The sequence below is a fragment of the Dermacentor variabilis genome, chromosome 6 (assembly GCF_050947875.1).
Source record: "Dermacentor variabilis isolate Ectoservices chromosome 6, ASM5094787v1, whole genome shotgun sequence".
NCBI classification, from domain to species: domain Eukaryota; kingdom Metazoa; phylum Arthropoda; class Arachnida; order Ixodida; family Ixodidae; genus Dermacentor; species Dermacentor variabilis.
In genome coordinates this window covers 48,142,895-48,157,698 of record NC_134573.1, presented here as the reverse complement: position 1 = coordinate 48,157,698, position 14,804 = coordinate 48,142,895, and the positions used below count along the sequence as shown (strand labels likewise).

Genomic DNA, 14,804 nt, shown 5'->3' with positions numbered 1-14,804 from the left:
GCAACGGCAGTCTGTTCTTCATCAGTCCAGAGCAATGACGCGTCGTCACGCGTAAGGCGAAATAGCGGCTCTGCAATTTTGGAAAAATTTTCAATGCAGCGTCGATAACACGCACACATTCCCAAAAATCTTCGGACACTTTTCTTGTCGGTTGTAGCGGGAAAAGCAGCTACGGCAGCAGTCTTCCCGGGATCGGGCCGAACACCTGCCGCGCTCACGACGTGACCAAGGAACTTGAGTTCCTCGCAAACGAGATGGCATTTCTGTGTCTTGAGTGTAGGGCCAGCCGATCGGATGACTTCGAGTACATTCCGAAGGCGTTGAAGGTGCTCGTCAAAAGTTTGCGAAAAGACAACGACATCAACGAGATAGACCACGCAGCTTCTCCATTTGAGGTCAGCGAGAACGGTATCCATCACTCGCTGGAATGTGGCTGGCGCGGAACAGAGGCCGAAAGGAAGTACTATAAATTCGTAAAGGCCGTCTGGAGTAATGAAAGCACTTTACTCACGGTCCCGCTCATATACTTCAATTTGCCAGTAGCCAGTTTTCAGATCGATAGAGAGGAAATACTTCGCGCACCTCAGCCTGTCCAGAGAATCGTCAACATGAGGCAACGGGTATACGTCTTTCTTCGTGACGTTGTTTAGCTGTCGGTAGTCAACACAAAACCGAAGCGTGCCATCTTTCTTTTTGATAAGAACGACGGGCGATGACCAGGGACTGCATGAAGGGTGTATTACGCCGTCTTGAAGCATTTCCTTCTCCTGCGTTTGAATCGCATGTCGTTCCGTCGGGAAAAACGATAAGGCTGTTGCCGTATGGGGGCACGTCGTCATTGGTGATGATACGGTGTTTCGTAATCGACGTTTGACGTATCTTCGACGACCGTGCAAAACAAGAGTGGAACTCGAGCAACAGCTTGCGCAGGGGTTGTTTGTTCTCTACAGGAAGCATTGGACTAATGTAGGCGTTGCGTAGAGGTGCTTCAGTAGTGCCGATTGCCTCGGAAACAAAACACTCAGTGACATCGGCGAGCGGGTTAGCTTAGGCGATGACAGTGCTGGAGAAAAGGTGCCGGTGTTCGTAGCTGAAGTTCGTGACAACAACATCACAGTGGCCATCATGGAGATCAATAAGGCTTCTTGCTACGCAAACGCCTCGAGAAAGCAGGACAGAATGACTGCTTTCTGCAACCGCTTCACCGTGTAAGAGTCTGCACATACCACTTGAACCACAACACTTGCACGCGGTGGTAAAGTGACAGCGTCGTTGATGACACGGAGATGCTCGAGGGTGGATGGTGTTGGTCTTCGCTGCGGCGCTCTTTGTCGAGAAAGTGACGCCGCGTTGTCGAATGTCGATGATAGCGTCACGCTTCCTGAGAAAGTTCATGCCGATGATTAGGTCTCGAGAACACTGATGGAGAATGCTCAAGGTGGCAACAAATGAAGAGCCGCGAATCTGTATTCATTCTGTGCACATGCCGACTTGTGTGACGACACGCCCGCCAGCCGTACGAACTGGCGTTTGATTCCAAAGCGTCGTCACTTTCTTCAGAAGGGTGGCGAGTTTTTCGCTGATTATAGAATAATTCGTTCCAGTGTCCACTAAAGCAGTCAATTCACGACCGTCGAGTAGTACAGGAATGTCCAAGAAAATTCTTCTTTCGTAATCAGCAGGTACTGTCGTCGTCGATGTATCCTCGGTCCGCGTACGTGCCAGTAGGGGTCCTTGAGCACGTCCACACTGAGCGGCCTCGCCCCCAAAGGCCGCTGTGGTTAGTTTTCCTGGCGCAGTTTGGGCGACCGACTCTGCACCTCACTCGAATACGTGTGGCGAGTCAGAGAAAACCGCCGTGGCGAAGGGGAGCGTGACAGGTGTCGAGCTGAGGAGAATTCGCGCTGCTGGGCAACGTATTCTTCAATTTCAGGAGGACGCCGCCCTAACCTAGGTCACGGCGAGTATGCCGAGAATCCGCGTAGTCCGAGCTTTCGATAGGAGCACTGTCGGTAGAAATGCCCAGCTTCGCCACAGTGAAAGCAAAGGGGACGGCGATCAGGTGCCCGCCACACGTCTGATTTTCTTGGGGCCTGTCGGAGGTCCTGGTAATACGAAACCGATTGGACGGGCTGTAGCATGGCCGGGCACGCGGTGCGAGGCGGAGAGGGAGGTGGGACAGGTTGCCTGAAAGCTTGCGCATTCGACATACGGGAGCTGTCAGTTCTTAGCGGTCGAGCTTCTCTGTTGAAGGGTGGCTCTCTTAGCGCATGCTGGATTTGGTCCCGGAGAACGCTGGACGAGGAGCTGAGCGTCGGCTGTGAGGGTACCGACAGTTTCTAGAGTTCTTCGCGGATTACGGAACGAATGAGCTCTCGAAAGTAATGGACGTGGCCCCCGAGAGCTCCGAAGAAGTCCGTAGGTGTGGCAGCGTCCACTTGGCGTTCGTATGATGGTACCCGCTGCAGAAGTGTGTTCCATCGTTAAAGTCCTCGCAAAGAAATTCTGACACAGTCTTGGTAGGACTGCACACAAGACCACCGAACAGCTGCTCTTTCGCCACCGCATCAGGTACCGCACCTTTTTTTCTTCCCACATGCTGGGGTCAGTTCATCGAAAGAGACGCGTCATATCCTCGACATACATTGCGACACCTTCGTTCGACATTTATATACGGGACTGGAGATCCCGCTCAGCTCGCTCTCGGCGATCAGGGCTCGCATACGTCTCAGGAATCCGGCGTTTGAATTCTGCCCATGAAGTTAGGGCATCTGCACAGTTCTCATACCAAACACATGCGCCATCGTTAAGGCTGAAATATGCGTTTTTCACTTTGTCGGCCTCATCCCACTTGTTGAATGGAGGAACACGTTCACAGTGCACCAGCCAATATTCAACATCCTCATGTATGGCGCCGTGGAGGGGATTCGGCGTTCACGGATTGAGTAGCGTACAATGAATCGGCGTTGTGCCTTCCATACCGGTTGGGTTAGTCGGAGCGGCCATTTTCTCTGCGAGGAGTGCACACTCAGTGGCTTGTCCACAGATCCTTCTGCTGGCGCGGTGTACAGGCGTAACCACCTGTATGGGGGTGGAGCTCCTGCTGCTCAGAGGGGTTCGGTGCATAGATTAGATCGCCCCGCACCTCCACCAGTTTGTCACGTGCTAAGGCAAGAGTAAGGAACAGTACCAGCAGCCAGACACGAAGGGACGGTTCTCCAGCTAGCGATCTTTTACTTCGTCGTCTTCTTCACCATTTTTGCTGGGCACGCAATGCTGACCATTTGCTTCCTCAAAACACCAGGTGGCAATATTATCTAGGCCAGCACTAGGTGACTTTAAGGGTTCTAATTACTAAAGTTACTTCATGAGGTGTTGTTGGGAAAAGCAAAAATGAATGAGGTAAGCGTTTAAAGGACATGGTACAGCATGAAGCGGAATCAGAAGTGTTATTGAAGAACGCATAGGAATTTGCAATATCAAGCAGAATGATAAATACCATTTCATTGGGAATGATCCTCGGAATGACGTTCTGAGAGTTACGGTTTAAAAAGGTGTTAATTATTTCCCACTTTTTCGTAGTGTTATTACCACATTCTATAATTTTTTCTTTATATTTCCTCTTCGCACTTCTCAGCTGTGCAGAAAGTGAGTTAGAAAATTTTTTGTAATGGGCCAGTATTTTAGTATTGGAAAGCTTGCTTCTTTGTTTCTTATATAAATTTTCACGATACCGCATTCCTTTCAGAAGGTTATCGTAAGCCATGGATTTTGTGGCGATGATACCTTTTTTCTGCATTTTATTTTATGAGAGTGGGAGTTGAAATGCGTTGAAAGTGTCGTTAAAAACTGCGAAAAAGTTTTTTGATGTTCATTAAATGATACAACTTCCGACCAGTCAGTTTTAGTTTCGTTAGCTAGGAACATCTCTTTGTCAAGTACAACTCTGTAGAATGACGTGTTAGATAAGGCTGACTGATTGCGCAGGCGTAGAACGATAGGATAGTGAATGGTAATATCGGTGTTAACAATGCCAGCATCAGGAAGATCTGTTACGTTCGATAATGTGTGAAAAAATAAGGTGCCATTAGCAATGTTAGGACAACGACTAGGGAGAGAAATTAAACATTCATATTCAAAACTATGGAAGATCCTTGAGTAACTAGAAGAATTAGATGAATAGATATCTATAGGTTAATGTTGATATCGCCCATGATTATTGCGTTACAATTAGCGCATGATATTTTTTCCATGGTTTGATCAAGCACACTACTGAAGTCTACTACAGAAGTCAGTAACTAAAGAAGTTGGTGAGCGATAAAAGCAGCCAAACGCCAAGTTCTTGTTGCCTATACTGAAAACGGGAGAATCAAAGTTAAGGCACAACGTTAAGAGAAAGAAAGAGAGTGGTTTCGATCAGAGAGCAACTAGGTATAGACGATATTCTAATTGGCATCAAGACAAAAAAAAATAGAGCTGGGCAGGTCATGTAATGCGCCAGTTAGATAACCGTTGGACCATCAGGATTACAGAATGGCTCCCAAGAGAAGGGAAACCCAGTCGAGGACGGCAGAAGACCAGAAGAAATTAGGAAATTCGCAGGCGCTAGTTGGAATCGGCTGGCGCAGGACAGGTGTAATTGCAGATCGCAGGGAGAGGCCTTCGTCCTTCAGTGGTCATAAAAGAGGCTGATGATGGTGATGAAGACGATGAAGACGACAACAACGATGATGATGATGATGAACACAGCACACTCCCAAGTTTTTGGGTAGTAGAAGTAAAAACATGCGAAATCCCGAAGTATACTTAAGCCCTATACCACGATACGAACCATGAATCACGACCGCTCTTTTAACTCCACGCAACCCCCAGAGCTAGCACACCTAAATTTTCTCGTTTTCCCCCGGACCATAAGCGACTGGCACAAACTAGAACTAGCGTTACCTCAGAGAAATAAAGCTATTCAACATCTTCATTTATAGTACACCTGTGCAGTTCCTTGCCAGTAAAAACACGATGTTGGCGCGTGTTAATCGTGTGAATACTGTTTCACTGACCATTTTTTCATGCTTATTGTATACCTGTGATAGCTTTCTGCCTAATGTGTTTATTTTTAACCATTTCCTTTTTTCAATATATCACCGTTGCATATAAGTATGTGATTGTTAATTTGCCCCTCCTGCTTGGGTATATCAAGGCCTGCAGTGTTACGTAAATAAATAAATATAAGTACACAGATGACGCACCGCGTCTTACAGGGAAAGAAGAGCTGGCGGACATTGTTAACTTGTGTCCGCCGAGGACACATTGGTAATTTTGTACAAGGTATCCATAACCAGACTGCTTGCTTTTACTGCCACATTCCCAACACCAGAATGATTCCAAATTCCACATATAAGTTGTTTGGGTTCAATCTCAGTGCAGTACAAGACCATTCGCAATGACCACATCAAGGTTCATCTAAGCTGCAAATTACAGAGGTTCAAACACTGTAACAGGCTCAGCGAGCTTATTTTCTGCCTTTACGGGTGGACCATAAGTTTTGTTGATGTGCCCACACAAGTATACCAGGCCAAAATAATCCAGAATTGTCACTGAAGGGTAGTTTTCCTAATCCAGTTCTTGCTTTAGCGACAACGGCGCTTCTACGATCGGTGTAATTGGCGTAGCTTAGCTAGAATCGTTTCATATCGTATCTTGATGTTAATAAAAAAAGCTCTCACGACATCCACAGGATTCGAACAGCCTGCGGGAATTACGAGGAGAAACACTTTAGACTCCAGGCCGCACAACCAGAGTGCAAAGAATGTGCCACCAATGAAACTACGTATTCATTATATATGCTACCTAATTTTATCTCCCAGAGTGGACACGGAGACAGTATCTCTGACAGAGCACTGAATTGCTTTCCGTTTGCTAAGCTGGCCCTGCTTGCATTCTCCATGCCCTGGCTATCGGCCCCATCGTGCGGCCTGATATGCCAGCTTCCGTCACTCTTAGCCATGTAGCATCGCTACGCCTGCGCGATTGACGAGGCGTCTTCATCGCATCTTGCTTTCGCACCCTTCGTCGACTCGTCCTGCCCTGTACAAGTCGACCTTAAAACAACCCTCGGGTCGACAGCAGCATCACCCTCGGCCCAGTACCTAAGAAGCCGGCCCTGCAACAGCTCCTTCAGTGGACACGGGGAGAGTAGGTTTGACAGAGCACTGAACTGCTTTCCGTTTGCTATGCAGGTGCGTACGAACCTTCCTTTGTATGCTGAGAAGAGCGATAGCGTCTGCTTATTCTTGTTCCCGTGTCCACAAGTATTGCGCGAAGTTTTTTGTGAATGTTTCTCTATGACCCTTTTGTTATTGCGCGCTGGTGATGCTGAGAGCAACCCTGGACCCACAACCACCCGCTCGGAAACCTTTTTAGACATTTAATCTTTAGCTTCCGATCCCACTGAACAGATTAAAGTTATTTTTCATTTGCTGAAGGACATACACACCCGTTCGCTGCATAGTTCTAAAACACAAACAGCATTTGCAGCTGACGTTAAAGCTATTAAAACTGGACAGAAATCAATTGAAACCAAAATCACTGCGTTTCAAAACCGGTTACATGAACTAGAGAAAAACTGTAAAAGGTTAGACGAAGTCAGCCAGAATATTGCCACCATTCACACTCAAACAGACGAACTTTCCGTATTGGTCACCACTTTGCAATCACGGCAGGACGATCTTGACGACAGGTCACGGCATAACAATTTAATTTTGTATGGCATACCTGATTCCGATGAAACCTGGCAGTTGACTGAGGAAACAGTGACATCTATTCTTAGTGATTGCCTAACGACCCCCCTTTCCCCTCACAAAATTGAACGCGAGCACCGCTTAGGAAGTTTTGCTTAAGTAGTTTAATAAATGCCGTCCTATCATTGCAACATCTTTGTACTTCAAAACGAAAGACCTAATACTCTCCAAACGCAACAGCCTGAAGGAAAGTAAAGTCACAATTAGTGAAGATTACTCTGTCGCAACATGTCTGGCACGAAAAAAGTTGCTCGACCTTGCGAAAATCCAACCTAGATCCCCGACCAACAAATTACAGCACAACAAGTTACTTATGAACAACAAATCTTAGATGTATGGCCGTATCACTGCCACTGTCATTTTCGCGCATGCCAGCTTGCCCTCTGTGGCTATCTCTGCCAACACTTCCTAGGGACGAGTGAGGGATAGTGGCCAGACATCCTCGGCTTCAGTATCGCTTCTTTTTACGAGTATAAGAAGCGTCCTTAACAAGTACAACTCACTCACATCAGCCGTCGATACATGTTCCGCAAAAATAATCGCGCTAACGGAAACATGGCTCACTGCGCGTCTCTGCGACGCTGAAATCTTTTTCAATGCTCCTCGCTTCTCATTCTATCGTTGTGATCGCAACACAGAGAGAGGCGGTGGCGTGCTTCTCGCAATTTCCAATGATATACCATTATATTGTATGCACGTGCAGACTGATCTAGAATTAGTATGGTTAGCAATAACATTTAATCATCAGAAAGTTGTCATAGGGGTATACTACCGTCCACCTTCGCCGTCACCTAACTACAGTAACGAATTTTATGACGTGGTTAACATCTTTGCAACACGCTTTCCTTCATCAGCGATGTTCCTACTTGGCGATATTAATTTACCAAACATAGCATAGAATACCGCCCCCCCCCCGCTTTAATAACCCCACTCTCATCTCAAGCTTGTAACTTTTTAGATGTGTGTCCGTATTCTCAGTCGTGCATATATGCGCTCAGGCAACTAGAATAACAGCTAACACGGCGAATACACTAGATTTAGTCCTCACTAATCGACCCGACATAGTATCGCCTGTTACGCACCTGCCAGAAATTAGCGACCATTTGCTTTTACAGTTTGATATTAAACTAGACTGTCCGAAAACTAACAAGAAGAAAAAGATAATGCGAGACTACTACAGGGCTAATTATCAGGCCATAAATAAAGCACTATCTTCTTTTATTGGCGTTTTCCTAGATGGTCTGAACACCGCAGTGTGCAAACTACTTGGAACATGTTCACAGCTACAGTCACCCATCTAACTGAGCAGTACATTCCTCAACGCACCATTACAACTCACAAACTCTCTGTGGTACAATAATCACATTAAGCGTCTATCAAATAAGAAGGAGCGCCTCTACCGCATTGCAAAGCTTTCACCCACAATTGAACGCTGGGCATCATGTACTGCGACGTAAAACACATATGTGCCAGTGCTCAAAGGCGCTAAAAAGCACTTCCATTCACATGTTCTCCCTTGAATGCTCACCACCAATTTTAAAAGGTTTGCTGTACAATTTTTTTTTAGACTGACAACAGCCTTGTCTTAACCGACTCTTCCGGTCTTCCAATTCCTTCCGACTTTTCTGACACCATACTAAACCGTACATTTTCAGAAAATTTCCCAGCTACATCTAGCGAACATATGCCAAGTACACAGCACTTTAACTATGTTAGCATGCCCTCCATAATTGTTGCTCCATCCGGGGCCAGTCGGGCTTATTAATGGACTATGTATTCATTCTGATCCCAGATACGATTGTATTAACAGAAAATACTTATAAAAGACTTCAGATTATTCTTCTATCATACTTTCGAAACTTTTCCAGCAATCCCTTGAACATTGTGCGCTACCTAATGAGTGGTAAATAGGCAAGGTGATTCTAGTGTATAAATCCGACAGCAAAGCATACCCTAATAATTATCGTCGAATCTCTCTCACCAGTACATGCTGTAAAATGCTCGAACATATTATTTTTACCAACCTGGTTAATTTCCTTGAATTCAACTCATTTTTTTTACGTCAGCACAACATGGTTTTTGGAAATATTACTCTTGCGAAACCCAATTAATGTCGTTTACACATGCACTGCACCATATTCTTGACCAATGATCTCTAGCTGATTGTATATTCTTAGGATTTTCAAAAACATTCGATAAGGTGCGTCACTAACTATTGCTCCACAAACTAAAACAATTTAACAATGACTGTAACCTTTTGAAATGGATTGAGTGTTTTCTTCTCAACAGCTCGCAATTTGTTTGTGCTAACGGCATCAACTCCAGTTTTACAGAGCTCCGTTCAGGTGCTCCACAGGGTTCCGTCCTTGGACCCCTATTGTTCCTAATTTCCATTAATGATCTTCCCTCGCTTATAAACTCCCATATCCATCTGTTCACTGATGATTGCGTCATTTTCAGAGAAAGTGGCAATGATAACGATATTGAATTACTTCAGTCGGACCTTACCACTATAGGGAACTGGGCAATGAATAGTTAATGGAGCTAAATATTAACAAACGCAAATCCATGCGCGTGTTTAGGAAGTCATCTACCATACCGTCGTACTACATTGACAACATGTCGTTGCAGTCAGTTTCTTCATATAAATATCTTCCTGTTTACATCACTTGTAACCTCAGCTGGTCTCTTCATACTGAGAACATAATTAAAAACGCTAATCGCATGCTTGGCCACATACGTTACAACTTTTTCAACGTACCTACTCATTTGAAACATTGGTTATATAAAACTTTATTACGACCCAAACTCGTATACGCGACTCCGGTATGGGACCCTGCTCATGAAAGCCTGATCACTGACCTCGAGATGGTTCAAAATGACTCTGTACGTTTTATTCTTGCCAACTACAACCGCACAGCGAGTATAACTAACATGAAATCTAATCTTTGCCTCCTATAGCTGGCATCTCGCAGAAAAGTGTCTCGTATTGCGCTCTTCCACAAGTTGTACCATTATCATACTCTACGAGATCACCTCATCCCCCATCCAATTTATGTAACGCACCACATTGATCAGTACAAAGCCGGAATTTTGTCATGCTACATTAAAAGTTTCTCACAATCATTCCTGACGCGAACCTCACGTGACTGGAACCATCTTCCCGCTGAAGTCGTAGGCCTTACTAATTATGAACAGTTCCGTGAAGCCTTAGCTAATATGTTATATACAGGTGCCATTTGAACACTCATGTAAACAACTGTATTTGCCTTTTCATTCTTTTGCATTTACCACTCCCCCTTTGTAATGCCTTTGGCCCTGAGGTGCATAATAAATGAAATAACATGAAACAACGAAAAAAGTAGTCCCTCGTAATCGCAGCTAAACCTTTTTAATGCCAATCAATTTTTTTTCGAAACAGGTTACCAATTCTACTTAAACTGGGCACTGAAAAATTTTCATATCTATGTGACATAAAGGAGGCATAGGAGTGAGAATTCCGAATAATAAAGCAAAATACTGGTGGGACACACTATTCTGACAGCCTCTATTGAACAGTGAAATCAAATAAAATCCACTTTTGCTTAGCGGTCAGCAGAAGCTAGACAGTCACTTTGGGCTAAAAGCTACGGCCGTAGTTTGACGGGGGCACAAAATACATTACATATCAATGCGAGCGCAGTACATAGCAAGACAAATATACATAGTAGGATAAAGTAATAGTTATGTACAAAAATATGTCTATAAAATAGTGAAGTAAGTTCAAAATAAGTGGAGACTAACATCAGATATAGCCTTTCGGTAGAGTTCACCAAGCTATACTTAGCCTGATTTGTGATTTTCGTTAATCTAAATGCTTTCTCATTCACTTTTTGTCTATACTAACCTAGCTACACTCAATTTGTTTCTCATTTGTTTAGCATTGAAATACGCTAGCATTTCTCATGTTTGTGCTAGCAGATTCCAAGCAATCCCCAGCCACCTGTCTCCGAGCGTGGGCATGTGCTCCAATGGTACGTAATGCGGCTGCAGCTGCTTCACTGCTTTGTGGAAACTACTCGAGAGTTTTTTTCCTTCTCATGGCGTTCCGTCGCGTCATTGCCTTAGGCACCTTCGGAGTGTATCAGAATCTCGATAGGTTTATAACACTATATACGCTACAGTCGAACGGGATGTCGCAAGGGTATAATTTTCGAGGGAAATATTCTGCTCTGGGATGAGAGCAAGTGTGCATAGCATTGCACTTCAGATGTGTTATGCAAAGTGCGTACACATCCTAGAAGCAAAATAAAAGCAAACTATCAATAAAAAAGCCTGAACTCTCCTCCTACTTAGCTGCTTTTCATTTACCAAAGCCATCTCAATCTTTCTATTTTCTTAGTTGTGCTCGGTGGCCTATATTTACGACACCGTTTGCATTCTTTAAGGAATTCTTGAACTGCACACCTCAAAATTAAAGCAGCTCATTCTCGGGCTTAGTATTCTGTTGCGCATCAGCGCACTTGGATCAACTTAGATATCCCGAGCACATCAGCCGATACCATTCCTCATTCGACGGGCACAGTTTCGAGATCTGCACAGGGTCCCGTACATTATATAACGGTCCGCTTGGTCGCTTCGAATGGTGTTTGCCGCCGACGGAACATCGCAATATGAGTGCTAACGCATTTCTTCTACGCATAGTCGTGCACATCGCACTTGCAACTTTGCTTGTCATTTCTCTATTCTTTTCCTTACCGCTGTGGCTCAGCGTTCGCCTGCGCCAGTGGGTGTTCGCGCGCATTCTAGAATTTACGATCGCGGTTCGTCAAGCAGCTTTCGCAGACACGAGGCGCGATGTGCTGACGGCGCTCAACGACATCGAGTCGCATGACCCAGAACTGCGAAGCGAAGGAGCTATTAGAGTGCTGGAGGTTGGTGCGGGCATTGGAGCGAATTTCGGCATGATTCGACGGAAGATGAAGTATTGGAACATCGATCCCAACGCTGATTTCCAGAACGGCTTTTTGGAGGCGCTTAGGAAAAACCCAAAGGTTTGTAGTGGCCGTTTCCTAGACACTCAACAAGCTGATCTTGATGAATTCTCGCTTTGGTCCGCACTATTAACTTATTAAATTGGCGTGAAGCCTCATTGAAGTAGGTCATAGGAAATGTACGAGCATTTTACTAAGATGCGCAATGTTCTAGCAAGTCATGATATCCGGTAGAGGTTTTATTGTACTAGCTAGCCACTGTTATGTTGAGAACAAAGCCAAGTGTTTGTAAGCATGTCAAGGAATTCTGGACATTCTCCTTCGGAACTTCACACCAAGGAACAAGTGTAACTTAATGAAATATTTTTAAAATTATTTTTTTAGAGTATCGGCCGAGGATCAACAAGTTTCAGCAGAATACAACGAGAGAGTAGTCCCTCCTAACATATGCATTTATGGTATTCACATTCAGAACATTACTGGTGCGTTCAAACAGTGTTTCGGTCAGGGATGCGCGCTGATGTGCCCTCTAAGAAAAGGGCGCATAGACTTGAAAAAGCGCCAAATTCAAACCGTAATGCGATTGATTACAGCAGTCGTTGGAACGGTAATGGCAGAGGGAGTGCTGTGCAGTCTATTTGCAGGCGCAGGTTTCTGAGAGGCAGCCGATGCGGTGGACAGTGATTATGCGTGTGCACCTCTTGAGCTTTCTCTGTATGGTATATATGTGCGTGCACGCACGTGTATGTGTGCCGGTGCGTGTGCCTCCGTATTCGCATTTTCATGCGCGCGAATGCGTGTATGCGTGTGTGAGCGGTCGCGGCGTGTGTGCATAATGCCTTAATGCAAGCCTGAATGTATGCCTGAACTGGCGTGTGTGTGCAGCTGTACGCGTCTATTAGTGTACGCGTGAGTGCGCTTGGGTGTGCATACCTCTATGTGTTCGCATGGGTATATGTGCGTGCGTATTCTGTGCGTATGTGTGAGTGCGTCCGTATTTGCATTTTCATGAGCGCGAGTGCCTGTATCGGTGTGTGAGCATGGACGGCGTTTCTACATGCCTGGATTTGCGTGTGCGTTCCAAAGTGCTCTTGTATTCGTGTATGTGTGAGTGCGCTCGGCATGCTTGCGGTGCATGCGTGGGCGTGTGTGAAGGTGTATGTGTCCCAACGTGTGTTCGTGCTTCAGCATGCGCGCGAGCGAACAAATATGTGCACGGTTGCACGCGCATGGGCGTATATGCGTGCGTATTCTGTGCGTGCGTGTGTGTGTGTGAGTGCGTGCGAGGGACGGAGAGAGTGTGTGTGTGCGAGTGCCTCCGTATTTGCATTTGCATGCGCGCGAGTGCGTTTATGCGTGTCTGAGCATGGACGGCGTGTGTACATGCCTGGATTTGCGTCTGTGTGCACCTGTACGCGTGTATTAGTGTATGTGTCATTGCGCTTGTCGTGCTTGCGGTGCATGCATGGGCGCGTGTGAATGTGTATGTGTGTCACCGTGTGTTCGTGTTTCAGCGTGCACGCGTGTGTGGAAATGTGTGCGTGTTTACGTGCGCATGGGTGTATATGTTAATCATGCATGGGTGAAGTTAATCAACAAGCGTAAGACAGCTGACATAAGGAAGTATAATATGGATAGCATTGAACATGCTCTCAGGAACGGAGGAAGCCCAAAAACATTGAAGAAGAAACTAGGAATTGGCAAGAATCAGATGTATGCGTTAAGAGACAAAGCCGGCAATATCATTACTAATATGGATGAGATAGTTCAAGTGGCTGAGGAGTTCTATAGAGATGTACACAGTACCAGTGGCACCCACGACGATAATGGGAGAGAAAATAGTCTAGAGGAATTCGAAATCCCGAAGGTAACGCCGGAAGAAGTAAAGAAAGCCTTAGGAGATATGCAAAGGGGGAAGGCAGCTGGGGATGATCAGGTAACAGCAGATTTGCTGAAGGATGGTGGGTAGATTGTTCTAGAGAAACTGGCAACCCTGTATATGCAATGCCTCATGACCTCGAGCGTACCGGAATCTTGAAAGAACGCTAACATAATCCTAATCCATAAGAAAGAGGACGCCAAAGACTTGAAAAATTATAGACCGATCAGCTTACTGTCCGTTGCCTACAAAGTATTTACTAAGGTAATTGCAAATAGAATCAGGAACACCTTAGACTTCTGTCAACCAAAGGACCAGGCAGGATTCCGTAAAGGCTACTCAACAATAGACCATATTCACACTATCAATCAAGTGATAGAGAAATGTGCAGAATATAACCAACCCTCATATATAGCTTTCATTGATTACGAGAAAGCGTTTGATTCAGTCGAAACCTCAGCAGTCATGGAGGCATTACGGAATCAGGGTGTAGATGAGCCATATGTAAAAATACTGGAAGATATATATAGCGGCTCCACAGCCACCGTAGTCCTCTATAAAGCAAGCAACAAAATCCCAATAAAGAAAGGCGTCAGGCAGGGAGATACGATATCTCCAATGCTATTCACAGCATGTTTACAGGAGGTATTCAGAGGCCTGGAGTGGGAAGAATTGGGGATAAAAGTTGATGGAGAATACCTTAGTAACTTGCGATTCGCTGATGATATTGCCTTGCTTAGTAACTCTGGGGACCAATTGCAATGCAGGCTCACTGACCTGGAGAGGCAAAGCAGAAGAGTGGGTCTAAAAATTAATCTGCAGAAAACTAAAGCAATGCTTAACAGTCTCGGGAGAGAACAGCAAATTACAATAGGCAGCGAGGCACTGGAAGTCGTAAGGGAATACATCTACTCATGGCAGGTAGTCACGGCAGATCCGGATCATGAGACGGAAATAATCAGAAGAATAAGAATGGGCTGGGGTGCGTTTGGCAGGCATTCCCAAATCATGAACAGCAGGTTGCCATTATCCCTCAAGAGAAAAGTATATAATAGCTGTGTCTTACCAGTACTCACCTACGGGGCAGAAACCTGGAGGCTTACGAAAAGGGTTCTACTCAAATTGAGGACGACACAACGAGCTATGGAAAGAAGA

The 14,804-nt window shown here is 45.4% G+C and overlaps 1 protein-coding gene across 1 annotated transcript in view; it reads left to right on the top strand.

Moving 5' to 3' along the window:
• Window positions 1-14,804, top strand: part of LOC142586116 (thiol S-methyltransferase TMT1A-like) — a 53,932-nt gene that overhangs the window by 21,341 nt on the left and 17,787 nt on the right. Inside the window, exon 2 of the mRNA XM_075697371.1 lies at window positions 11,586-11,830. Coding sequence (XP_075553486.1) covers window positions 11,586-11,830 — 245 coding nt within the window. The remainder of the gene's footprint in view (window positions 1-11,585; window positions 11,831-14,804) is intronic.